Source organism: Perca flavescens, chromosome 7 (genome assembly GCF_004354835.1).
Source record: "Perca flavescens isolate YP-PL-M2 chromosome 7, PFLA_1.0, whole genome shotgun sequence".
Lineage (NCBI taxonomy): Eukaryota > Metazoa > Chordata > Actinopteri > Perciformes > Percidae > Perca > Perca flavescens.
In genome coordinates this window covers 27,879,051-27,905,014 of record NC_041337.1, presented here as the reverse complement: position 1 = coordinate 27,905,014, position 25,964 = coordinate 27,879,051, and the positions used below count along the sequence as shown (strand labels likewise).

The 25,964-nt window shown below is 40.6% G+C and overlaps 1 protein-coding gene across 2 annotated transcripts in view; it reads left to right on the top strand.

Moving 5' to 3' along the window:
* Positions 1-10,912: 10,912 nt before the first annotated feature.
* The window catches only part of mtor (mechanistic target of rapamycin kinase), a 98,519-nt gene continuing 83,467 nt past the window's right edge, over positions 10,913-25,964 (top strand). Inside the window, exons 1-18 of one of the 2 annotated variants that reach the window (XM_028581977.1) lie at positions 10,913-11,128; positions 11,567-11,709; positions 11,915-12,023; positions 12,190-12,422; positions 14,433-14,633; positions 14,749-14,883; positions 14,963-15,238; positions 16,075-16,183; positions 16,470-16,653; positions 17,511-17,639; positions 17,832-18,076; positions 18,372-18,581; positions 18,751-18,956; positions 19,841-19,963; positions 20,401-20,484; positions 22,791-22,883; positions 23,428-23,562; positions 24,595-24,724. In XM_028581977.1, coding sequence (XP_028437778.1) covers positions 11,581-11,709; positions 11,915-12,023; positions 12,190-12,422; positions 14,433-14,633; positions 14,749-14,883; positions 14,963-15,238; positions 16,075-16,183; positions 16,470-16,653; positions 17,511-17,639; positions 17,832-18,076; positions 18,372-18,581; positions 18,751-18,956; positions 19,841-19,963; positions 20,401-20,484; positions 22,791-22,883; positions 23,428-23,562; positions 24,595-24,724 — 2,731 coding nt within the window. In that variant the 5' untranslated portion in view covers positions 10,913-11,128; positions 11,567-11,580. Of the gene's footprint in view, positions 11,129-11,566; positions 11,710-11,914; positions 12,024-12,189; positions 12,423-14,432; positions 14,634-14,748; positions 14,884-14,962; positions 15,239-16,074; positions 16,184-16,469; positions 16,654-17,510; positions 17,640-17,831; positions 18,077-18,371; positions 18,582-18,750; positions 18,957-19,840; positions 19,964-20,400; positions 20,485-22,790; positions 22,884-23,427; positions 23,563-24,594; positions 24,725-25,964 lie in introns of those variants that run through there. The other variant, XM_028581978.1, reaches the window with a different exon arrangement.

The window sequence follows — 25,964 nt, the reverse complement described above, 5'->3', positions numbered from 1 at the left end:
TATTCCTGGGGAAATGACAGGCTTGGTTATGCACAGTTGCTAGAGAGGATAGGCTATTTGCAGAAATTTGTTCAAGTAGGCCTCAGCTTTGACAGCTGAGTTAACCCAAATAGAAAACCATCTTTTGAATGAAAAACTATGTTTATTAGTGCAGTTTTCATTCAGATCAGGTGAGAATTAAATGTGTTGATTAAATTATTACAAGAGAACACAGTCATCACACACTATTTCTCCGGGCAGGTACACTGACATCAATATTATTCAAACACAAATAAGCTCTCAAATCAACAAATTACATAATCTGTGACGATAATTTGGCTGTACGACCTGAAGCGGAACCACTGAAAGTATATGGCACACCGACTTTTGGTTTTAAATAGCATTTTCATTGGCTTCCAGATCTAAATGAGCTTAATGTTATAGTAGTAATGACTAGTTTGAACAAGAGTACATCCAAACACCAAAATATTTCCACTGCATGATATTATAAATCATTTTTAATGTAGCTGTATTTTGGTATTGGTGCTGTCATTTTTTGACAAACCCAGCTCTTTCTTTGCTTGTGGTTTAAGAAAACAGTAATGAGGGTGTTTAGGGGTACAACCATTCAGTGAAATTTTCTTCTCAACACACTAAGTAGCCTACAGACGATAAAATGGATGTTCTGTAAAGTATTATAGTAAGAACTATTATTTCCCTCATATTTTTTAAAGCTTTTTACTAATTTGCTTTAAGAACTAATTACTTTTTTACATTTCGTACATTGGATTAAATGACTGTGTACCATGAAATGTTACTGTTAAGGCTTGTAGTGACAAACCCACAAGTTCACTTTACTTTAGCATTAGCATCTTTTAGCTCATTGTTTAGATTTTCGGTCCCAGACATTTGCTTCAGTCGCTCTCATCAGCCCTGTTTCCCATTGCTGCAGGCAGCTGTTTTAACCAAAAAGATCCTTTTAATCCATCATACACCACCTGCCCAGCACGAAACACCAGACAGACAAGCTAGTCACTAACGTTAGCATGTGAAGCAGTTAGCAGATAGCAGTTAGCAGCTAATCAACATTTCCGTCAGGAGTTGGTAAAACCAAAGCCCATCTACTACTTATTAGAAATGCTTTGGTAAAACAGAGCAAAAAAAAAGGATTGGATGTGAAACTTACATTTATCAGGTGACCAGAAACACTTAATGTTGTTACATGACTGCTGGATGTGTAAGGCAGTTGTTTGCTAACTGCACCACCATGACAATTTTATAACGTGAAGTGATGTTGAGTTTATAGCTTGCTTCCACAGTGGCCAAAAAAGAAGACATAAAAACTGTTAATGCTGCAGTTGAATGATAAAGAAGCTGAAAGTGAAGTGAAAGTTTGCAGCAGTGATTTGTCATACAAATAGAATGAGAGTAGAACGTTTGCCGTGGTCATTGGAATATGATCCAGCATCTACCCTCCTACTATGTTGATTTAAATGGGAATGTCCGTTCTACTCTCATTCTATTTCTATTCTAGTTTGTGTCCTGCTCTTTGCTTGAATCCACAGAAAATTTATTCTTTACCCCAAATTATAAAAGTTGTTTATAAAGCTTATTTTTATTCCTTTGGTAAATATGTGTATGAACCATTAAAACATATACTGTACAATATTATATATATTATATATACATTTATAATATAAATATTAAAAATACATATGCAGAGTGCAAAAATTTGTCAGAGGCAGGTGGCATTTTTAGCCTTATGTAATTTTCTGTAAAACGTCCTTGAGACCGACATAAGCACCATTGTAGATTATCAGTTGTCTTTCTCTGTGGATACAAAACACGATTATTGTAACACAGGAACGATCACGTCTCCCCTGGTCCGGTTTTCTCCTGACAGCTCTCTGCATCCCACAAATATTTCAACAGAAAAGCCCCAGAGAGTTAACAAGCTTTAACAAGCATTTGAACGAAAGAAAAAATTTCAAAGGCTCTTTGTAAAAAGACGTGTCACAAGAGAAGTCCAAGAAAAATAATACATACTCTTTTCCAGTACACCTCCATGTCAGAAAGTTAATCCCCTCTAAGAAAATGTAGGTTCATGTCTTTGCTCCCCATTTTCTCTTTATCTCCTGTAACTGCATCTGCCTACACTTTGAGTCAACAATCTCAGTTGGTAAAGAGCCACTTGATGACTAAAGTGCCGTCTTGTAACAACACCTTTTGACAGTTTTTGCAAAGCTAGTTGGTCTATTTTAAACAATATTTGGCAAGAGAAGGGTCACATTTTATGTCATACTGATCTTGGCCTCAAAAACCCCACAGCAGCAAATCTGTACTTTTCACAGTTATGACAATAATGGATCCAGATGGAGTCTTTTATTATAATCTATTCTGATAAGTTATACTTATGTTGGTGGCTTACATAGAGGAACCCATCGCAGCTGGAAAGAGTTGACTGTGTTTTCAGACGTGTGTCATTGGAAAGAAAGAGGTGTAACCCGAGATGCAACATTAGCAGCCAAATTGTATGCAAAGCCGGGGGCTGCATTTCACCAAGAAGCAGCTGCATGGTTGCACCCCTGGGTATCGCTGCATCACGGCCGGTCAGAGAATCACTGTGCAGTGCAGTATCGAAAACTTATCCAATCTTTTGGCTTGTGTTCAAGTTATGTACGTGATACCTTACAGTGCGTGCTACAATGCACCACTCCTGCTAAAGTTATTCCACGTCTTGGCATTCAATTTTATCCACTGTTTCAACATCCTTTGTCCTGATCATGTGTGTTCATTTACAATGGTGTGTTTTACCTAGCTCTTATAGATAATGTGCAGGCACTCTCAAACTTAGCATTGCCCAACATGCAACACAGCGATACACTTCTGTACACACATACACTGAGACATTCCAGCGTTATCAAATGAGGCTGCTGTAGCCCTTTTGTTTTTCCAGAGGACAGGCCCCTTTATCAGGTATAAGCATGAGAACAGAGGAGCGAGCCTCGCCTGCCTGGCATCTATCCGCTTCAATGGACAGACATGGTGTCCAGTTTCCTACAGTACAGCCTGCCCTCTCTCTGCTGTCACTGTGCGACAAAACTCATCTGCATTTTGAAATGAATGTCATTATGGCTGTGTTTGTTGTCTGTTTATGTGTATGCATGCATGAATCCATACACAGATTTCTATGTGAGTAATATCAGTGATACAAGACATTAAACGCATCAGTGAACATAATTGCAGCCTTGACAAGGTTGTTTCCAAACCACTTTGTGCCAAAGACAAACACAGTCAAAATGTTAAGGTGCCTTGGCAACACGCCTATGTTTTTTGGAAGTTTCACTTTCACTTCACCTTGTCTTTTTACTTAATTGTTTTAAAAGGTTGAGGACTGGATTTTGATCTGAATATAGCCTAACATCTCCCTTACTCCATGCAGACACACATTTGCATGTGTATTAAATCTAATTCAGTAAACTAACAAATTAAATCATTATTATTATTACAAAACCACATGGATTTACATTGTCAATTGCATAAATAGCACTGCCTTATTTGTGTATGCATTATGTGCCAAGAATAAATCAATTAAATACATTGTGTTCACATTAACCCTCTAAATGACCCCTGGAGGCTCTAGTGAGCTGATAATAATCTGAAGCCAACACTGGACCTGGTTTCCTTCAATCTATCACCCTTTTCATATTAAAGCAATGACCGGGAGAAAAAGTTTGCTACTGGTTTAAATCGATCAACACAGGTTACCTGACCTGGCTTTACAACCCGTGCTCCACCACACCTTGGTATCAACTATAATGACTACAGTATGACATTTGCAAATATACTTAAACAGCGAGATAAAATAGGTAAAGTATAAATATCCCTAAGCCAAGATGACCATTGGATGACAGGAAAGAGTGATGTCCTGCTTAAACATGCAATGAATGACTTACCAGTCATGTGTATGGACTACAGACCAAGACCTTGGTTGAACATCAATTCACGATGATGAATGGTCAAAAACGGGCTGAACACCTTCAGGCATCATCCACAGAGTTTGCGTGTTGAAGTTTTATACAAAGAGGAGCAGGGAGATCTATGCTTGCCAAGGAAAATGTAAATATGCTGTACAGGATTTGCTTGAAGCCTTCCTCAGTTTTATGAAACAGAGCAGCAAGAGTACAATCTGAATAAATTATAGTCTGTTTTGGTTGTCAGATGGTTTTACTTCTGTCTTTATTATTCTTGCCATAAGGGCAGACATTAACGGTCCCATGACATGGTGCTCTTTGGATGTTTTTATATAGACCTTAGTGGTCCCCTAATACTGTATCTGACTAGAGGCAGTCCCACAATGAGCTTTCTTTTTTTTAGGATGTGCCATTTCTGTGTCTGTAGCTACTGAGGAGGGGGGGAGGGGGCAAGGTGGAGGGTGGGGGTGTGGCCTTGACCAACTGCCACTTTGCTCGTTTGAAAGCCATGATGTCTCTCTCTAATGGGTGGGCTAAATTCTCTGGGCGGGCAAAGCAGAGAAAGGGGAGGTAACCTTGCTCCTTATGAACTCCTAAGGAGAAGATTCCAGATCGGCCCATCTGAGCTTTCATTTTCTCAAAGGCAGAGCAGGATACCCAGGGCTCGGTTTATACCTATCACCATTTCTAGCCACTGGGGGACCATAGGCAGGCTGGGGGAACGCACATTAATGTTAAAACACCTCATAAAGTGAAATTTTCATGCCATGGGACCTTTAACATTTGCTTATGTGTCAGAGAAACTGTAGGAATTTCATCAGGTCCTTTTCGAACCGCCATATATGAAATGCCTAGCAGCTCACTGCATTTGCATAAGAAAATTGCTTTTTCAATTTTGTGTTTCTGAACATTTCAAATCAGTTTTGGAGTTATTAGATCGTCTGGTAGAATGTTCCTTCAAAGTTGATTGGTTTTGCAAACAAGGTACGGTTTGTCATTCACAGCATTAGAATGTTTTAGTCATTGCACATTGTTTGCAGGACTCATTCATTGCAGATGTGTTTAGTTCTGCTGTTTATATGTTAAGCATTGATGCAACTAGTGCAAAGCTAGTATTACAGCTATCTTGTGGAAAAGAAGAGTCTAAAGTACAGAAACTTTAGAGCATTTTATTTCCAAATGCAACTATAGTCATCTTCATGCTGTGTGCTTACAGACTAGATGGAAAGTTTATGGGGAAAATTAGGTGTTTTCCTGTGCCAAATTATATTCCTATAACTGCAGCACCACTTTCCCGAGACAAACAGTAGAGGTAGAAGAGCTGCAGCAAACAGATTGTGTTTAGACATTTTGCCAGATGGCCCTCTGCTTTGCGGCGTCAAGTCTAAACAGGATAGTTGGTTTCACACCTGGTTTTATCCCTGTGCATTTAACTGGAATGTTAGATAGTTCAATGCTCTGTGGAGCCTCTCCCCCTTCTTTTTTCTCTCTCTAACTTTTTTGAAAGTCTGCAGTTTGAGCTGTGCTGAAATTTTTCTTGTCGGTGTCAACAGTGTTGACAAACTGGTACACGTCTACTGCATTGGATGTGGACTCATGCAGGACCTCCTTTTTCTCTATGTCTCTTATACCCAAATATGAAACGTCTCTCTGTGTTCATTTCCAATGAAAATGCCAGTTTTGGTCCTTGAGGTTCTCCAGCACCATCAGTATCTGTCTTATTTGAATGGATTGCCAAAGATAAGTTTGAGTGGAGACATGATAAAGCAGTGTCAGTGAGGAACACCATGTAGACTGTCTAATTCATTATAGATAAGGACCCAGATAATGGTCATTCATGCCACACATGGTGACTGTATTGCCTCCTAGAGAGTATTTAATGTTGCCACACATAAACATAATAAGATGAAAGTAGAATCAAGGTCATATGGAATTTTCTAAACTAAAATAAATCCATAAAATTGGGGTTACAAAATGTTAATGTCAAATGAAATGTGTCAGTATGAATTTCCTGAAAACTATTATGTTTGAAACCAGCTGTGAACTGTTTACTGGCCATATTGACGGCAGGGTAGCAGAGAATGATAGCGAGCCAGCTTCCATTACTATTAGTTGGTTACGAGACCTCTCCATCCATCTGCTCCTGCCCAGCTCCTGCTCGTTGATGCAGAGTGGCCACAATTGAACGATGGCTATTTCGTCTAATGTATACCATTAATTCATTCCCAGCCTGCTCTTTGGCAGGCGCTCTCTAGAGTCCATTAGGAAATTTGTCCACTGCGAACGCCCACAACCACACCACTGCAGATGAATGGCAAGATCAAAACCTGTCTGACTCCCAAGTGATTTAGTCGCCACTGTTGAGCTGATTTTGTATTCTGTAAATGTTGGCTATACAGTTGTTAGATGTGTAATGAGATATATTTTGATGTGAAATTGACTACTCCAATTCACCATTAATGTCATCTCCTTTCTGCTTGATATATTGGATCTCACCATAACAACAGGATTACCTAAGACAGTGGCCTGTTGTAGAAATCATAAGTAATGTCTCCACTGAAACACCAACACCATTTTACAGTAAACCAGAGGCGTCAGTGCTCCCTGATTAAAGACTTTTTGATGTTCAGGAACTCAGTGTCAGAGAGAAAACTAATTTCCATAAGCTGGCATTAGGTTTCCCTGCACTGTGATTCATTGATTAGTGTTTGATCCAAACGTCTCGCCAAAGGAAGGAAACACAATCAATGTGTGTGTGTGTGTGTGTAGCTGCCCTTCCTAAGTCAGGGAGCTGAGTACTGTGCCAGAAGACAAACTAAGCACTGTGACAAGAAAGTGCAGCATCATTATGGCTTCCTCTTCTGCAGACTTGGTTCGATCCTCTTCTGCAGACTTGGCTGTCCAGTTGCATTAGGTAATTGAAAACCCATAAATCTGTTGTCTCTGAGCCATTTTGCACATTTTAATCTGACCATGCATGCCGCATTCATGCAACGTCTGCAGAATGAATGGGAAACCTCCTGCTATCCCGACTTGGGAGCCTTCATGCATTGCTCCAAGATTGTTACCTCCATTGTTAACCTTAGTCACACCACACAGTATAAGTCTAAATTAGCTATTTTTACTATGTTACATAAACTTAGTAGAAGCAGATGCAAACAAATAGTGTGTGGCTCCTGTATTGATTAGCTGAATAGCTTGTAATAGTGTTAATATCAGATTTAATTTAGATGTGACTGCCAGCCATGGTGGCTAAAATTACTTTTCCACAGGTTTATTAACACATCTGTAGTTTGGAGGGAAATATCATAGCTTTGAGGAATTCTTCCACGGACACCTAAATGGTATCCAACCCAAAAATGGTAGGACAACCATCACCAACTTTTGCTTCTAAAGTAGTTTTATTGAAATGCCATACTGAAAATATCCATAGGCTTGTGCAGGTAGGTAGATTAGGCCAGGATACAGTGCTGGGTTGTGGCCAAGTAGAGGATGAGAGCCGCCCCCCCAGCATCTAGAAGCAGATGTTAGCTTATGAATCCTTGCCCAGGAATCTGTGACTCATACCAAATTCCTCCTTCTGCTTCAGAAAAATCATTGAGAACCTGTGGAGGAATGAAATGGGGAATGGAAAAGAACATGGGGTGGTGGAGGGTAAATCATAATGTGCGTGACAGAGGGAGGGAAGGAAGAAGGTGGGAAGGATTAACGGATGGATGAATCGTTGATGAATAAGGTGGGTGGAGGAGTAAGTGCAGGAGTAAGTTTACCTTTTCAACCTCCCCACTCTCTCCTCCTTCAATCTAGCTAGGATGGCAGGCTCCATCACATCATAAGGGAAATATTTCAAAAGCACGGCTGAGTGAGGATGCATAGCAGAAAATAAACAGGAGCGACGGCAGAAGAATCAAAGCCTCGGACTGATGAAAGTGCTCCCAACATCCTGTCTGTCACTTAACAGAGGAGGCCGGCTGCCTGTCAGGACAAGAGCTCTTTGTGGCTGTAAGAGTGCATGCATTTGTGGTACTCGAGTGGTTTATGTGTGTGCTGAAGTCAAGTGACTGCATGTGTGTTTCATCTCCCAAAAAAGCACCCTCCCCCTCTCTTTCTTGTTTCTCTCCCTCTCACACACTACACACTCAAACTTCCCAATGAAAGCGCATGTCTGAAAGAAAGGTGAGTGTTGCCTATTGAGTGAGTTGATGTCTCATCTGTGAAATAGGTCTGGCTCGGTCAGTCCTGAGAGAGGGGCCTTTGGGTGCAAACGTGGGAATCTGCAGCCCTTCCTAGCATTGTTACATTTCACTTCCCACCCCCTCACCTTCTCATTTTCTCCATGTAAAGTCCTGTATGTGTGCTGCCAGGCTCTATTTTAGCTTCTCCTCCCTCTGCAAAACCACATCACACATGCACACATTAACAACATCTGCACGTGTGATGCGCACACAGAAACACACACTGCTGCAGGCTGTTACTGTCTCAACTGATTGGAGTTTAATTAACTTTATGTAACTTTGCATGTTAATTACCAAATCACACACCAATTAATTCTGCAATAACAACACTTTTATCCAAAGCGACTTACAATAAGTGCATTCAACCATGTGGGTTCAACCCCAGAAAGTACATCAACTTTGTCAAGTATGCTGAACTGCCTCAAGTGCTCCATTTAATTCATGTATACATTGTATTTAAAAGCAAAAGAAGACCCATTAATCTGAAGTCCTAGGAGAAAGATTTACGAATATGTTATTTTTTTTACTAGATACAGGGGTCAACAGAAGAAACTCTTAAAGGACAAATCCGGCGCAAAATGAACCTAGGGGTTAATAACACATGTACCAAGTCGACTGTTCTCTGGGATATGTTTTCATGCTAATCGAATCGAACCAGTTTTAGCACAAACTGCTAATTAGCTTAAATCGCTACTCGTTGGGGCACAGGTAAAGTAAAAAGAAATTTCTATTTCTATACCACTAACAAGGCTCAAAACAGCACCACACTTCCACGGTAGCACAATAAGGGTCTCTACATGTAAACCGAAGCATTGAGGACTTTGTAAAGAGTACAGACAGTTTATTAAAAAGATAGTTTATAAAGACAGTACAGATCATGTATACATGCAGGTGCCATCTTGGGATAACAGACGATAACAAACGGCGTGTAACCAGTAACCATTAGCATAGCTCAAGCCCGGCATTCATCGTTCGACTGGTCGTGACTGTTTTCCCAAGATGGCGCCCAGAGATCGGTCGATGTGTTATTAACCTAATCCCTAGGTTCATTTGTCCTTGAAGAGTTTTATCATTTAGCAAACACATTAATTGCCAGAAGTCAGTTATATTGTATATGTGTCAGAGTGATTCAAGTCCGCCATTTATTAATTGAATAGAGTTCGAATACAGGTTATTTCAAGACTACTTTAAACCAGATGTTTGTGCGTGGTTTTAACCTTCATCTTAATTGGTGGTCTTTTCTATCGAAGCGTGTAAAGAGAAAGTTTAGTTCAAGTAAAATTATAGTTCTCTAAATAAAGGGCTCATCAGACTTTCAGTAAATGGTGCTTTGTGTTTAATTCAGCATTTAAAAAAACGTTTTCGACAGGGTCCCATTAAGAATATACCCTGCTTGACTCACATTCAATTGACTGCTTTAAGAAAACCTTTTATTAAACCAGTCTTTATTATAGCTTACATTTGATCTATCCTGAAATTAAACCACTCCCCTTTTTGCACGGGACCTCCTGGAGCTCCCTAAAGGACCATTCATGTCTCCAGACCCCAGGCTGGGAACCACTGGTATAGCTAAATGAGTTGCTGAAATGTTTGCTTGCAAGAGGAAACATCTATCATACCATGACCTCAAACTAATGATGTTAGGAATGTAAAAGACGATGGTAATTATGGTTCATTTTGATGAGGATGAAAATGCATTTGACATTTAGGTGCTAATTTCCTACAAGTGAAAAACATGAGGGTATGGGTCTAATTGGTGTGTTGCAGTGTGGTAAATGTCACCATTCAGACACAGAGCTCCATGCAATCAGATATGTCCCTCTCAGTAATAAAAGCTGGTTGAATATCTGGACAATGTCTCCCCCTTGAGGTTGTAAATCATTTAACTATTTTTACTATATAGGTAAACTTATTTGCTTACATAGTAAACATAGTTAAATAATAAGTAAAATTATTTATTTATATAGGTAAAGACACATTAGCAGGACAAAATGAACCTGCTAGTTGGCCTTGGGTTAAATATAAGATGCTGTGCCTCACTTAATCCCCTCTTCCTCCTACTCTCTCAGGTGTTCTGTGTGGTAGTTTATGTATATAAGCACATACAGTAGGAAGATACAATTAACATTAAAGTCTTAAATTGTTCAGATTTAAGGAAGAGACTGACTTTATTAATTCCTCTTGTTTTTATTGTTATTACACACACACACACACACACACACACACACACACACACACACACACACACACACACACACAATAGTTGTGAAGAGATGTCAGAGTGATGGGGCTGCCACTCTGCAACTCCAAGCAGTGCCTTGGAAAATGTTGGCCCTGTCCATAATTCCTGATTCCTGCGGGCCTGCTTCTAGGACCCTTGGAGTTCTGGTACCCTGGTTCTTGGTAATCCAGCCTTTGTTATATACCCTTTTCACAGCAGACATTTTGACATATTATAGAGGAAATGCACATAACAGCACAAATACAACACAAATAATGTCTCCTTTGCAGTGTCTCAGAAAGCCATGTCAGAGTGAGAACATCCAAATGGAGTGCAGCTATTAATATTAATAACATGAATAACACCTGTTCTTTTTTATATATCTGAATGCCTTGAAAAAGGTCCATTAGCTGTGACACGTTCAGGCTTTCACTTATGTGGTGTCATTACAAATCCTACAAATGTTCGAGTAAAGTGCCTTAATGTGAGGACCACAGGTCAAGGACATCTGAGCTATGCGTTCAGCTCTGCGCAGGCCACTCAACGCAATACAACGCTTGTGAAGTTCGCTGTATGTAGCCTGCTGGAGCTGGTCCAACTCAACAGAGCGATACCATAGCTAGCTAGCATTTATCTGTGCTAGCCAGATAGTCGTACAATGAGAGATATTCTGCAAGAGCCAAATAGCAATTAAGTGGCTGACATATTAATAGAAACACGTAAGTGTTACAAACCGACTTTACTATCTTACTAACGCTTTGCTACAGCAATAGCTAACATTAGCTTAACACAACCAGCATGATGCGCTCAAGATGCTCTGAATTAGCCTGTACCTGATTTATAACACTTGGACGTGTCCGTTTTGTACTAGTGGCATAACGTTAGATGATTTATCGTTCGTTTAGTGTAATGTCTCTGCTCAGTGTGTTGCTAATTACCAAGGTTGACAATTTGTTACACAAGCTATCGTTAACTAGACACAATAGCTAGCTGTAACGTCAGCTAACAACAACATTGACCTGTGTAAACAACCCAGGACAAATATTCTTTCTTTCCATGGTCTTTATACTTGCCATGTTTTTCTTTGTTGCAATTCTTTTGATAACAAAGAACGTGTTAGTGAAGGTATGTTTAATTTGTTATTTGTCTCTTTGCAGATTAGGCCATCCAAATGGTAATCATGTCAGGCACAGCCACTGTGCTGCAACAGTTTATCAGTGGGCTGAAGAGTCGAAATGAAGACACTAGAGCAAAATCTGCCAAAGATCTGCAGCACTATGTGACTACAGAGCTCAGAGAGGTAACAGCAAAATACACATGGATGTAATAGAAAACTGGCATGATGATTATAATTACAATATACTGTATACTGAATGAGTGTTGAGAGCTTTTTACACTTTCAAGAGTGGATATGGACACATAGTTTTTGACTTTGTCATCGTCGGTTCAAGTTGCTGTCACCAATTTTACTCTTCCTATTGACGTTTTTTTTGTGCCTTCTACAGTTAAGCCAAGATGAAGCCACTACATTCTATGATGAGTTAAACCACCACATATTTGAGCTGGTATCCAGCTCTGATGTGAATGAGAAGAAAGGAGGGATTCTCGCCATTGGTAAGTTGTAAACATTGACATGCCAGATTTACTTAAGTATGATTTACATAAGGTCTGGTGGAATTAGCTTGAGATAAGTTACTGCTCTTGATATATGTCACATGAAAATGTGTATAATAGTATACACAGAAACTGTATATTACTGTAACTCAATCATTTGTTCCAGTGAGTCTGATTGGAGTCGAGGGAGGCAATGCCACCAGGATCAGCCGCTTTGCCAATTACCTGCGCAACCTGCTCCCCTCCAGCGACCCCGTGGTGATGGAGATGGCCTCTAAAGCCATGGGCCACCTGTCTATGGCTGGGGACACCTTTACTGCTGAATATGTGGAGTTTGAGGTGAAGAGGGCCCTGGAGTGGCTGGGAGCAGACAGAAATGAAGGCAGACGCCATGCTGCAGTAAGTGACTAGAAGACAGCAGGATTTGTTGTTGAAATACCACCACTTCTTGGTGGTGTTTATCTGTGGTGAAGATGAGGGCGTAGGACAGTTTGACTCAAGGTTGTCCCACTGCACTGTCGCCTTTTTTCGTTTTACTTTGTAGAGCAGTACGAGGCACATTTGTGGCTGGTCTACCTTTCCCTGGATTGAGAACTCACTCATTGCTGTTCAGGAGACAGTGTTGAATTTAGCTAGTAAAGAATAAATACCCCCTTACTAGGGCTGCAACTAACAATTATTTTCATAGTCGATTAATCTGTTGATTTTTTTTTTTTCTCGATTAGTTGTTTGGTCTCTAAAATGGTGAGAAATGTGGATCAGTGTTTCCCAAAAGCCCAAGATGACGTCCTCAAATGTCTTGTTTTGTCCACAACTCAAAGATATTCAGTTTACTTTCACAGAGGAGAGAAGAAACTACTTCACATTTAAGATGCTGGAATCAAAGAATTTTTACTTTTGTCTTAAAAAATTACTCAAACTGACTAATCGATCTTAAAAATAGTTGGCGATTAATTTAAGAGTTGACAACTAATCGATTAATCTTTGCAGCTCTACCCTTTACCTAATTTTTTAATACATAATTTTTGCAGAAAGACTTTTCTTCAGTATCAACTTAGTTTTTGTCTTTGTCAAAATACAAACGTAACAGTTTTAAACCTAGCTTAAATAGGTTGGAGGGCGACAGTAGCTAAGTCCATAGGGGCTTGGCTTCGGAACCAGATGGTCGCCGGTTCAAGTACAGAGTGTGGACTGGTAGCTGGAGAGGTGCCATTTCACTTCCTGGGCACTGCCAAGGTGCCCCTGAGCAAGGCACTGAACCCCCAATTACTGTCACAGCTTAAAAAGTCCTTTACACCGAACAAGAAGATGTGGATGTGTTTGAGCTTGTCAGTTGTTAAACAGTAGATGTGAGTGATTAGTTAGTCTGTAACACACATGCACTCTGGCCTTGTTTATCTTATCTGCAACTATTCTCTGATGCAGTGATGAGTCTCTTATTAAAACCGTGCACAGGGAAGGGATTCTAAGATGATCAAATCAAATGTAGGTTTTCTGTGATGGATTTTCTAACTTGGGAAATTTTCAAATATGTGGAAATCGTTTTCAGATGATACAAGAATGAGTGTCAGGATCTGCCCCCAAGATCGCTGATGTTTTTTTGGACAGCCATTCATGCTGAATCAGCAGAAGTTATGAAAATATTTAAAGCCACCAAAATAATTGGCACGAATGCTGCTAATAACTTTATTAGCCTTTTAAAGTTTTGATGTTCATGTTTGTTTGATTTCATGCCAAAAAATGGCAAACTGATAGTTTCTTAGTTGGTTGAGTTTAGATGCTGTTCTGTTTTGCAGCCAGATTGTGTAGCTTAGATTGATAAAACAAGTGTATTTTCTATACAGTTAACTAGTGCAGCTCTAATTAGAAGACACTCTTGCTATGTTATGTATACCAACAATCTAGTCATAATGTGATTACAGTAATGTGAGCAAGCATACAATTGTGTAAATGCATTCATGCTTATAGGAGTAATCATAATCACAAAGATATCTGTAGTACTTTCATTTAAGTGCCACAGTTTTTGTACAAACACGTCTTTCACAGTCTTTTCGCTGCATTTTCCTTGACTTGACTGATGGTGAATAGAAACAGAATTTTAGTTAATATAACATTGTTTTGGTAAAACAAATTCAAGATGATATTTTATCAGCATGGAGAGAAGAGATTATGGTTGCCAAGCTTGCTTTAAAGTATAAGTTGTTAGTTGAAGGTCACACAATGACAATTACTTGAAATGTGCAACATTGCACACACTTTTTAAGTGCTGAAATTTAGAGCTCGGGAATAATACAATAAGTGCTGAGTGATTTCTGAAATCACAATATTGACATATATTTACACTGGAAAGAAATAAACTCAAAAAAGGCAATTATAACCAGCTATAAAATTATTTCCTGTCTTTCCTAGGTGTTGGTGTTGAGGGAGCTGGCTGTGAGCGCACCCACCTTTTTCTTTCAGCAAGTGCAGCCCTTCTTTGACAACATCTTTTACGCAGTATGGGACCCCAAGCAGGCCATCCGAGAAGGGGCAGTATCTGCACTGCGAGCCTCTCTCATCCTCACCACACAGAGGGAGACCAAGGAAATGCAGAAACCACAGTGGTACAAAGTAAGACATTCCACTCTGTCGTCCTAAAGAAGTATCTCCCCTACATGTATTTACCAGGGTAAAACGTGTGTGTCCTTGTAATAGGCAACATGAATGTTTGTCTTTACTGTAACAGCAAACCTTTGAGGAGGCAGAGAAAGGCTTCGATGAGACTTTGGCCAAAGAGAAAGGGATGAATCGTGACGACAGGGTCCACGGTGCTCTTCTGATCCTAAATGAGCTGGTTCGCATCAGCAGCATGGAGGGAGAGGTAAGGGCTCAATTCACTGTGGAAACATTCTCACATCCACAAGCAAGACATTCCTCTCACTGTCTTGTGTCTATGACAGCGCATGCGTGAGGAGATGGAGGAGATCACGCAGCAGCAGCTGGTCCATGATAAGTACTGCAAGGAGATGATGGGATTTGGAGCCAAGCCCCGACACATCACACCTTTTACTAGCTTCCAGTCGGTGCAGCCACAGCAGTCAAACGCCCTCCTGGGCCTGCTGGGCTACAGCACGCCTCAGGGCTACCTCAGCTTCGGAGCCACGCCGGCACCTACCAAGAGCTTGCTGGTGGAGAGTCGATACTGCCGTGAGCTGATGGAGGAACGATTCGACCAGGTAGATTTTAGAGCAGAGGTCTGTTTTTCTTTCCCAGAATGCAACAGTTGGTTTGGGTAATTGCTTCATCTGACAATTATTATGTTAATAAATAGTTTGTATGCCTGTTTTTGGGTTGTCCGTCTGAACCATTCTCGTAAAGGCAATATCTCACTAACGCCTTGAGGGAATTCCTTTAAATCTGTGGTGTATTTTAGACCATAGTGTATGGTGTTGTTATTTTGGCATACATCATTTTATAAAGTTTACTTTGTCCACTCCTTATATCTCTTTGGGATGATATGATTGTTAATCAATATCTTAGTCTGTGACTGTTAGAATGATGGTTTCGACAGTGGCTCACGCTGTGGCCTTCACTTTAGTCTTGGAGTCAGCATGCAGCTTTGGTTGCTAGTATGAGCTGCTAAGTCTTAGATAACTTTGAAATATGATATGTGAGAAGAAGTAGTCTAAAGTATCTTTGAGAACAAATTGAAAACAAGAAATACTATTTCCTTTTTCAATTCAATTTGTTTTTTCAGCTCTATATTTGTCCAGGGCTTTTGTCTGACCAGTAGTCCATGAAGATGGTCAAGTACAAACCACTTCATAGGACTAGTAAGCTGAAAGTTATCTTTCCATCAAAAGTCTCATTTTGAATAGAAATGTAATTTTTGACAGTCAAGAAGTTCAAACCTCATGTTACAAATAATGATACTTAGCTCCAACAACATTGTAGCAGGCTCATGAAGAGATTCAACAAGTATGTGTATAAGGTCAACAACACAAGGCCAGTGCAGTTTGGAGCACCAGAGAAATTATAGTTGACACAAGCGTTTATTATGTGCTTTGTCCAGGTGTGTCGGTGGGTGCTGAAATACAAAACCAGTAAGAACCCTCTGATCCAGATGACCATCCTCAACCTCCTTCCACGCCTTGCTGCCTTCCAGCCTAATAACTTTACAGGTGGGACAAGTTAATGTTTGAATGTAATCCAGTTGAATCCATCTTTAATACAGTAACATGCAGCCATGTATTTTTCCCAGCACTATATCAACAGGGCTTTTTGGTGTTTATGGACAAGAGGTCATGACCAATACTTTTTAGACTCCTCTGTCCTTATTTCAATCGTCTTTGCAGTAATACATTGCTTGTAGTTTCTCCCAGTCAGTGTCAACGGTCATGTGTTGCAGCCTATACAAAGCCCTACCTCTGTGTTTAACCATTTGCACTTGTTTCATCCACTGTGCAGACCAGTACCTCTCAGACACTATGGGCTACCTGCTGGCCAGTCTGAAGAAGGAGAAGGAGAGGACGTCAGCTTTCCAGGCCCTGGGGCTGCTGGTAGTGGCCGTCAGGGCGGAAATCCAGCCTTACCTCACAAAGATTCTTGAAATCATCAAGGCTGCCCTGCCACCCAAGGACTTTGCACACAAGTCAGTATTTAAATGCATGACATTGGCTCTAACAGTTTGTATTCTATGTATACTGTATATACTATTTCTTCACATTCAGATATTAATGTTTGATTTGTCTTTTTATTATTTTGTTGTATTTTAATAGTTCCTGTCTTGCTATACAGTTTTGTTCACTTTTCTTTTCTCACTAGGCTCTAATTTCATTGTTGCTTTACATGTTTTAAGAATCATTCTAGTTTTGTTTCTGTGTTGTGCAATATTGGATGAGACCATCCTCAATCTCCAAGTGCTAGTTTATTAAATACTAGGGCTGTGTATTGGCAAGAATCTGGCGATATGATGCGTATCATGATACATGGGTCACGATAAGATATATTGCAAAATATTTCGATACTGTGGTTAAGGTGATATATTGGGATTTTTTTAAGTATAATTCTAGAAAGAGAAAAAAAAAAAAAGAGATGATGATCATAAAAGTCTAAGAAGTTTACTTTAGGTAAACAATTCAGCATACAGAAAATCATCACAGGTTCTTAGTGAGGAAATTTTGATATGCTAAAGTAGGCCAAAGTTCACCCATAGCTACGTTGTTAGCTTCTAGCAAAAAGTCAGGCACTGCTAGGCAAGGACACTAGTGGTGTGTCTTAGCATAGCCATCTAGCGGTAGGGGGTTTAAACACAACCTAAACGTGAACCATTGTCTTATATGAATATTTTTGAACGTTTACATTTTTCTTTTTTTTAATTAATACTAATTCATAAATTCATAATTTTTTTTAAAAGTTTTTAAATAAATTTGGGTCACTGTCTATGAAAAGAAAAGAAACCTACCATGAGAGCATGTTTTTTCCTTTTCCTGTCTTCCATGTGTGCAGGAGACAGAAGACCATGCAGGTGGATGCCACAGTGTTTACCTGTATCAGCATGCTCTCCAGAGCCATGGGTCCCAGCATCCAACCAGACATCAAGGAGCTGCTGGAGCCTATGCTGGCTGTGGGCCTCAGGTAGGACAGAATGGTTTTACCACTATGCTGAAAAATTCAACTAACAAGGTTTTATCATTGCCTGGAGTGGATTTTTGGGCTGGGTTTATACAAGTAGCAGGGTTTAAATAGAGAGTTTGTTCATAAACACAACACAACATAGTTCTTGGTCTTTTCATGTTAGATCTTGTCCTTTTTGACCTTTTTATGTAGTCCTGCGCTGACAGCAGTGCTGTACGACCTGAGCCGCCAAATCCCCCAGTTGAAGAAGGACATCCAGGACGGCCTGTTGAAGATGCTTTCCCTGGTGTTGATGCACAAGCCGCTGCGTCACCCCGGCATGCCCAAAGGCTTGGCTCACCAGCTGTCCTCGCCAAGCCTCACAAACATCCCAGAGGCCAGTGACGTAGGCAGCATCACACTGGCCCTACGCACGCTGGGAAGCTTTGAGTTTGAAGGCAAGAACCTTGCAAAAGACACAGCTTTAAAGCCGGACCATCATATTAAATTCTTATATTTATTTCTTAAGAAACAACAGCGAGGGGAAAACCACACTTGGTTCTGTCAGTGGAGAAAAATTATTATGTTAAATGTAGGCATTACAGCCCGAGAGAAATCATAAAGCATGGTCTGGACAGGTGTTATGAGTAATTAAATATTTTTGGCTCCTCTTTTTGAATACAAGTTGTTGACCACTGCAGCACACCAACAGCCCAGGATAGGGGTTATTCTAACTCTTTGTTCTTTCACCAGGACACTCCCTCACCCAGTTTGTGCGCCACTGTGCTGATCACTTCCTGAACAGTGAACACAAGGAAATCCGGATGGAGGCAGCTCGGACCTGCTCACGCCTCCTTACCCCCTCCATCCACCTGATTAGCGGCCATGTTGTCAGCCAGACCGCTGTGCAGGTTGTTGCAGATGTGCTCAGCAAGCTGTTAGTTGTTGGCATCACTGACCCAGGTAACACATGAAAGGGTAAAAAAAAAAAAGTGGAGGAAAGGGGTAGTAGTACCATGTGGATTTATTGAGCATCGTTTCATTTTGAAATTGGTGGCACTTGACGATGAAGGTAATAAGAGTGATAAGAGAGTCAAAATGTCATACTTTTTCTTGTCCTGTTCTCCTGCAGATCCAGACATTCGATATTGTGTGCTGGCATCTCTTGATGAGCGCTTTGACGCTCACCTTGCCCAGGCTGAGAACTTACAGGCGCTGTTTGTTGCACTAAATGATGAGGTGTTTGAGATCAGAGAGCTGGCCATCTGCACAATCGGACGCCTCAGCAGCATGAACCCTGCCTTTGTCATGCCCTTCCTACGCAAGATGCTCATTCAGGTAGGCATCTCACAGTACGATTGGTTAAATGGTTTATTGTGTTGAAGGTTCTATATGGTTCAACTGAACACATTGAAACGTACTCCCTCTCCTCCTTATTGGTGCTTTTTGGCACACTGACATGCCTGGTACACTGACATGCCCAAAAAGGTCAACGCCAGATGTTTAACAGCTGTAGTACAAATGACACATTTTCATTATTAAAGTTCAGTTTGGGGTTACAGTCTATCCTGGCAGGTTTTTCGTGAGCATGGCGATGTACCAACATGGGCATGGTGGAAAAAAAAAAAACTTCTTTCCTAAAAACTTATGCCATCTGAATAGTTTGAAATATGCTACTCACTTAAGAAGTCCACATAGGGGCTTTTAATCACATTTAAAATAGAGAATTCTTTAGACCAATCACAGTCATCTTTAGCGGGGCTAAATTCCCGACGCAGCGACAGTGCCTCTGCAAAATAACTGAGTAGTTGAAATCATCAAAACATTCTGTCCAAGACATTCATAACATTACGTTTTTTTTTTTAAATAAAAAATAAACATGGTAATTCCTGTCAATGGAGACAATGCTAGATAAAAGGAAAGGATGTTGCATAAAAATACAATATTTAGATTTTTACCATCACACACATCTATATATGTTTGTTCTACTTGAAAAGATCACTTGTCTGTTGTTTCAATTGGACACCTTTAGATGGCAGCAAAGGCTGTGGTATTATGCACAGCCTAAACATCCAACGTATTCCTCTATAAGATTTAGAGAAGTTTTCTTTTTCAGGACGTTGCTCCCATAACACCAGTATGTACACTATGCATTAACCTTTTAAGATGTATTCCAGATAGAGAAGACGCTATGCTTGACACGGTTTTAAATTTTGTTGCAGATCTTAACCGAGTTGGAGCACAGTGGTGTCGGCAGGAACAAAGAGCAGAGTGCTCGTATGCTTGGCCATCTAGTCTCCAACGCCCCCCGCCTCATACGGCCATATATGGAGCCCATCCTCAAGGTACAAGTCTGCAAGTTCTCCATTGTGAAAGTGTATGAATGTAAACCAGGCTGTTACTTGAGAGGAGCATCTGTACTCCTAAGGCTTTCTCTAAATAAGTAAAAAAGAGATCTCCACAGATTTCACACATCAAAGTCTGTTTACAAGTCCTGGGGAGTTCTACTGCATATGTGAAAAAAGTTGGATAAGCCCCTCATCTCTGCTCAAGGCTACCGGCTCGAACCTCTGTTAGCTGCTATGAACTGTCGGTGTGGTTCATGTAGGTGCCAGTTTTTGACAAGGAAGAAGAATGTGAAATAAAAAAGACAATGTTATAGGAGTCCAATACAAAATATGTGGACGTCTTTTTACGTCCAAATTTTTTTCTGAATATTAAAATGATGGGGAGCACTGGGTTTCATTAAGTTAAGTGACTCCGTTACTCTTTACTTTTGTAGGCTCTAATCCTCAAGCTGAAAGACCCAGACCCCAACCCTGGAGTGGTCATTAGTGTCCTGGCGACCATCGGCGAGTTGGCCCAGGTAAGGTTGATTGTTTCAATTACTTGAAGCTTTAGGAAGACAGTATTAGCCTGAGTGTCATATTCATTTTCTAGCTGCTGCTGATTGAAACCCAATCAATCTGAGCACAATTGTTTGCCCTGTACACAGTATTCCAGTTTTTAAAGTCTCTCACTTAAACTGTTTTAATGCACACAATCTGAGCATGTCCTTTTCTGAGCTGTAAAGTTCAGAGTGGAGCCCCAGCCAAGTATGTGTGCCTTGCTCCCACAGAGGAGTCAGGAAAGCACAGTTAAAGGCAGGCAGACTCTGCAGCAGTTCAGACAGAGTGCAGGAGGTGCTCAGGTAGACCCAAGTTTTCACAGTTGACTCAGTGCAGGAAGAGGCAGAAGCCTGGCTGATCAGGAACCAGCACTGGAAGACACAAGAAAATGTAGGGAATACAGACGGGAACCACTAAATGCGATGTCAACTTGCACGCTTCATTTGTTAAAAACAATGTTTTCAAGCTTAAAGCCACTATGTGTAGAATAATAAAAAAAAAAAAAAAAAAAAAAAAAAAACTAATCTTTTTGTAGTGGTAGTATCAAAAAAGACACTGTAGTAAATGTACTCTAGTCTTATATTGCCAGACCTATCTCCACAGCGCTGTTGAGTAAGGTCTGGCTACACCACAGATACATTCTAGGATAGGAGAAAAAAAAATCTGGGTTCTTTTCTTTAGACCAATCACATTCATCTTTGGCGGCACTAAATTCCGGACGCAGCGACGGTGCCTCTGCAAAATAATCCCGGGAAAGACACTTGTTTTGGTGAACCATTGGCAGCCCACACAAGAAAACACTACATGAAAGAAATGAAGTTAACTGTTCACACAATACAGTAACATGAGTTATTTAAATTAGCTGGATACATGGTTAAACCTAATTTGCTCTTACCAGTGTGTCGCCGTGTGTGCTTTGTTCATAGCAATCCTCACCAATTTGCCCCGAAACATTCCGGTTAGTTGGTAAATGCCGTAAAGATATTCTTTGTGTTTACAAAGAATATCTTTACAATCATTCACCAAAAGAACCAAACAGGCCTCCCTTATTGCACGATTAAAGGTTTCGTCGAAACTTGCAATTTTCAGTGTGTAATGTTAGCTTGCTACCTTAGATGTTGTTCTTGTTGTTTCCCGTAGTGAAGGGATTTTGACACACAGATAGCAGCATGGGAGGGGCAAAGCCTTGTCAGGCTTATCCTGGCAATGTGCTTTTGTTGATCCAGACTACCCCTACCCTATAGCCTGGGGAAAACCCTGACAAACTTCTGGCAAATTTGAGATTTGCTCTGCAAGTCAGTCTGGCCAAGAGCCCATTCAAGCCCATTTCCAATTTTTCCAAATCGAGGCACCAATCACAACCGTTGAGGCGGGCTTTACACGATGACATAGCGGCCACCGAAGCGCAGCAACATGTTGATGCCGCTGTCGCTGCTACATCACCCGGATCGTTGGTCTGATTGGTTGAAGGACTATCCTGTTGCACCCAGAGGCATTTGAGCGGCGTCCATTGGTGACGCCCCTTGGAAATGGGCTGTGAATGAAGCTTGCCCAGACCCACTCTCAGTTACAACTGAGGAGGGTCTGGTGTCAACCAGGCTACCTACCTGAACGAATCCGTCCCATATTAGAGCTGTCTGTGTTAAAGCTTGCCATCAGAATAATTAAACAAATGCTTTTTATAACATCAAATTACATTACACATGGTTTGATTCTAGGGGTGTGACGAGATCTCGTTGTACGAGATCTCGCGAGATTAAAACGTGACAAGATTTCTCGTCGAGGTGAAAAGTTGTCTCGTGAGGCGATGTGATGTCAGCGTGATGGAACGTGAAATTACTATTGAAGATCCCCCTGCCACTTTTAAATCATTTGTGTGGCAAAACACTTACAGCACCAGGTGCTGTAAGTGTTTTTGCATACACTTTCGCCGTTTATTATTTCCGCATGAAAACCAAAATGTTGCCACACAAATGATTTAAAAGTGGCAGGGGGATCTTCAATAGTAATTCCACGCTCCATCACGCTGACATCACATCGCCTCACGAGACGACTTTTCACCTCGACGAGAAATCTCGTCTCGTTCTCGTGAACCCAATCTCTGGATGTGTCTCGTCTCGTGGAGTAAGCGTCTCGTCACACCCCTATTTGATTCAGATTGAAATTGTTCACTGGGATCACTAGCCATTTTAATGTAGATTTTAAAAGATCTTACTGACAGAAAATTGGACATAATGTGAGATTTCATCAGTTCTGATTGGTTCTTCTGTGCCTACCCTGCCAGGTGAGTGGCTTGGAGATGAGGAAGTGGATGGACGAGCTTTTTCCAATCATCATGGACATGCTGCAGGACTCCTCCTCATTGGCCAAACGACAGGTACGCCAAGAACATTTGTGTCTGCTTCATCTGTTTCTAATTTTCTTTTCTCCTCGGCACTACTCAAAGTCCTGAAAAATATTTATTTCTTGGACACAGTAAATATACATCTACTGGAGTAAACAAAACTGGATGTAATTTCTGGAAACCTTTTTAAGTCATTGAGAAAGCATTTTTAAAGCATTGTGCTTTTGGTATTTACTGTTTAAACAGCATTGTGTGCCAGGACTCGGAGCTAACACAGGGAGGGATCATTTAAACCTATGACTTATCGATTAGGAACTGAAAAGAAGATTGAATTGATGAGACAAATGGGAATAATTGGCATTTTTTATTTACCCCTGTTAATACAGAATAATATGAACAATAAGAATACAACAAAATCAAAATATAGTAACTGTTGTATTATTTGCTAAGTAGACATTTTGTTACAAGGATGGTGAAGTAACAATGCAAATGCAAAGAAAAGTACATCCCAAACATGCTTTATGCTTCTCTATCAGTGGCATTGTTCAAAGAGAATCTGCTTCTGACTCTCCACCAGGTGGCACTGTGGACACTGGGCCAGCAGGTGGCTAGTACAGGTTATGTGGTGGAGCCCTACCGCAAGTACCCCTCCCTTCTGGAGGTGCTGCTCAACTTCCTCAAGACGGAACAAAACCAGGGCATAAGGAGAGAGGTATGCACCCTTCTTTTCCCCAGCGTTTTCTTAGTAGCAATGTGAACCCAACGCTGTCCTTCTGTGACTCATTATGTGGCCAGAAACCCTACCTGTCACCATATACTAAACACATTAAGGTCTGTTTAGATGTACTGACTTTGACTGGTGAATTATAATCACACAAATACATACAGTATGCGGCTATGCACATTTGCCATAGTTATAAGGAACTTTTCCTAAGTCTTGAGCTGTGATGTAAGTGATAATTGTAAAAGTTTCTACTCTCGCCTTTTACATTTGGCGTCAGACTGTATCTGGTGTGTGGTACTCAGACTTTAGCTCTGGCAACTCTCGTACCTTGGATCCACTTTTTAAGGAATCTGAAATCCTGTTGGGCTAATCATCCAATGGCAGTTGCTAGTCTAGATTGACTACATATTGTACTCTGTGCCATAGCATCTGCCCAACAAACTACAAACATTTTACAGCAAGCATTTATGTTGAGTGTTAGCTTACTTTTTTATGTTGTCATTTTGTTATAATTAAGGAATACCCCACTGAAAATCTATCTTTTGAGTATTAAAAACTCTCAGCCTACCCACGGCTTCACAGAGGACAGCACCTGTGGTCAGCTTGGATTCACAGCACTTACTACAGATTCCAGTGGGGACTCAAAAGTGAAAGAGTCACTGAAAAACAGTCATAACATCCACTTTGGATCAACGAAAGTACATTTCCTGGATAAAGCCTGGCATCTGGCGCACATGCAGAGTGTCTGCCCTCTTTGTGTTGCTGTTTTCAAAATCCCTTTGTTACGAGAAACGACAACAAACTTTGAGCTAGCAAGCTACATGCTGAAAATGGCAAGTTTTGAAGGAAATGTGGATAATGCAATAAGGCAGACCTGCTTGGTTCTTTTGGGGAATGATTGTAAAGATTTACAAGGAATATGTTTATGGCATTTACTATCTAACTTAGACAGGTTTTCCAGTGGAGGGCTAACATTCAGAGGAAGATTGCTAACTGTGTTTGTATGTTTGGATCCAACAGGCTATCCGTGTACTGGGTCTTCTCGGAGCTCTGGACCCCTACAAGCACAAGGTGAACATCGGGATGATTGACCAGTCACGAGATGCCTCTGCCGTCAGTCTCTCTGAGTCCAAGTCCAGTCAGGACTCAGGTAGGCCACTATTACTAATCACTGTTTTGGGAACAATTTTGGTTGCAATTTATTTTTTTTACATATTTGTGTTCCTCAAAGTTACATCAGTATTTATTTCTCATACAATCAGTCCCGACCAGGAAGTGTACAATTCTGGCAGCAGGCAGCCTAGACAGTAACACACTTCCTCAAGATGGGCTGTAAGGTTACTTCCTGGAACAAATGACTCCAGTTTTAAAGGTCACAAAACTTATAAGGTAGTAGCTAGCATTTTAGAAGATGCATATACATTTCATTCAGAAAAGGCATCTGTAGTTGGTCATAATTTGATTTGTCAGTTCTTGTGCAACATTTAGATTTATAAAATACCAGCCAAACATTGAATTGCCTCCATTTTTGTCACGCAAAATAGCTGATGTGAAAAGTAGTAAACCAGCTGGTAATAGTGATAAGGTGGAAAATCTAATTGAGATATGAAACCATTTGTGCAGGTGTGATCGTTTCACACTTTTGTATGCTGAAACATGAATATAAACACAGAATCCCCTCAGCTAGTTACAAGTCAGTGCTGCGGAAAGAGCTGTGAGTAAAAAAACGCCTTTGCAATCTCTCTGTACAACTTTTCTTGGGGCAGAAGATTATCACTCTAGAGAAGAACTGAGGTCATTTCTAATTACTTGAATTGCTGAATGTGACTCATAAAACCAATGTCTTTCCGAAAAAACACTCATCATTATCTACAGCTCATTAGGAAAAAAGGGCACAGTTAAGTGATATCTCCATGCCCCTGCATTTGAATAGTTAGGTTTGACATTTGTTGCAGCCTTCGTTCTTCGGAATCTAATCTCTGCCTCCTGTCTGATTTACACCCAACTAAACCTCGTCCAAAATGAGGGTCTCCCAGTTCAGAGGGAAATGTAACCCTGACAACTGCAGTTGGATCTGTTTTTAAAGTGTAAGGGGTTATAGCCACATATGTTCTATACACTAGAGAGATTTCCAACATTACCCTAGAAGGGGCAACTACGTCATGGCGCATTGCATTGCTGGAGCACCGCTTTGTTTACATTCATTTTCAACCATGAGCACACAGCTACAAACCCAAGGGCAGCTAACATTAACATGAAGCTTCCAGCTGAGCTCCTATAACCTGTGACGCAGTTAGGAAACAAGAACAAGCTAATTAATGATAACAAAAGCATTTAGACTTTGATGGCAATTTTGTTGTCACAAACCATGAGAACAAAGCATGAGCTGT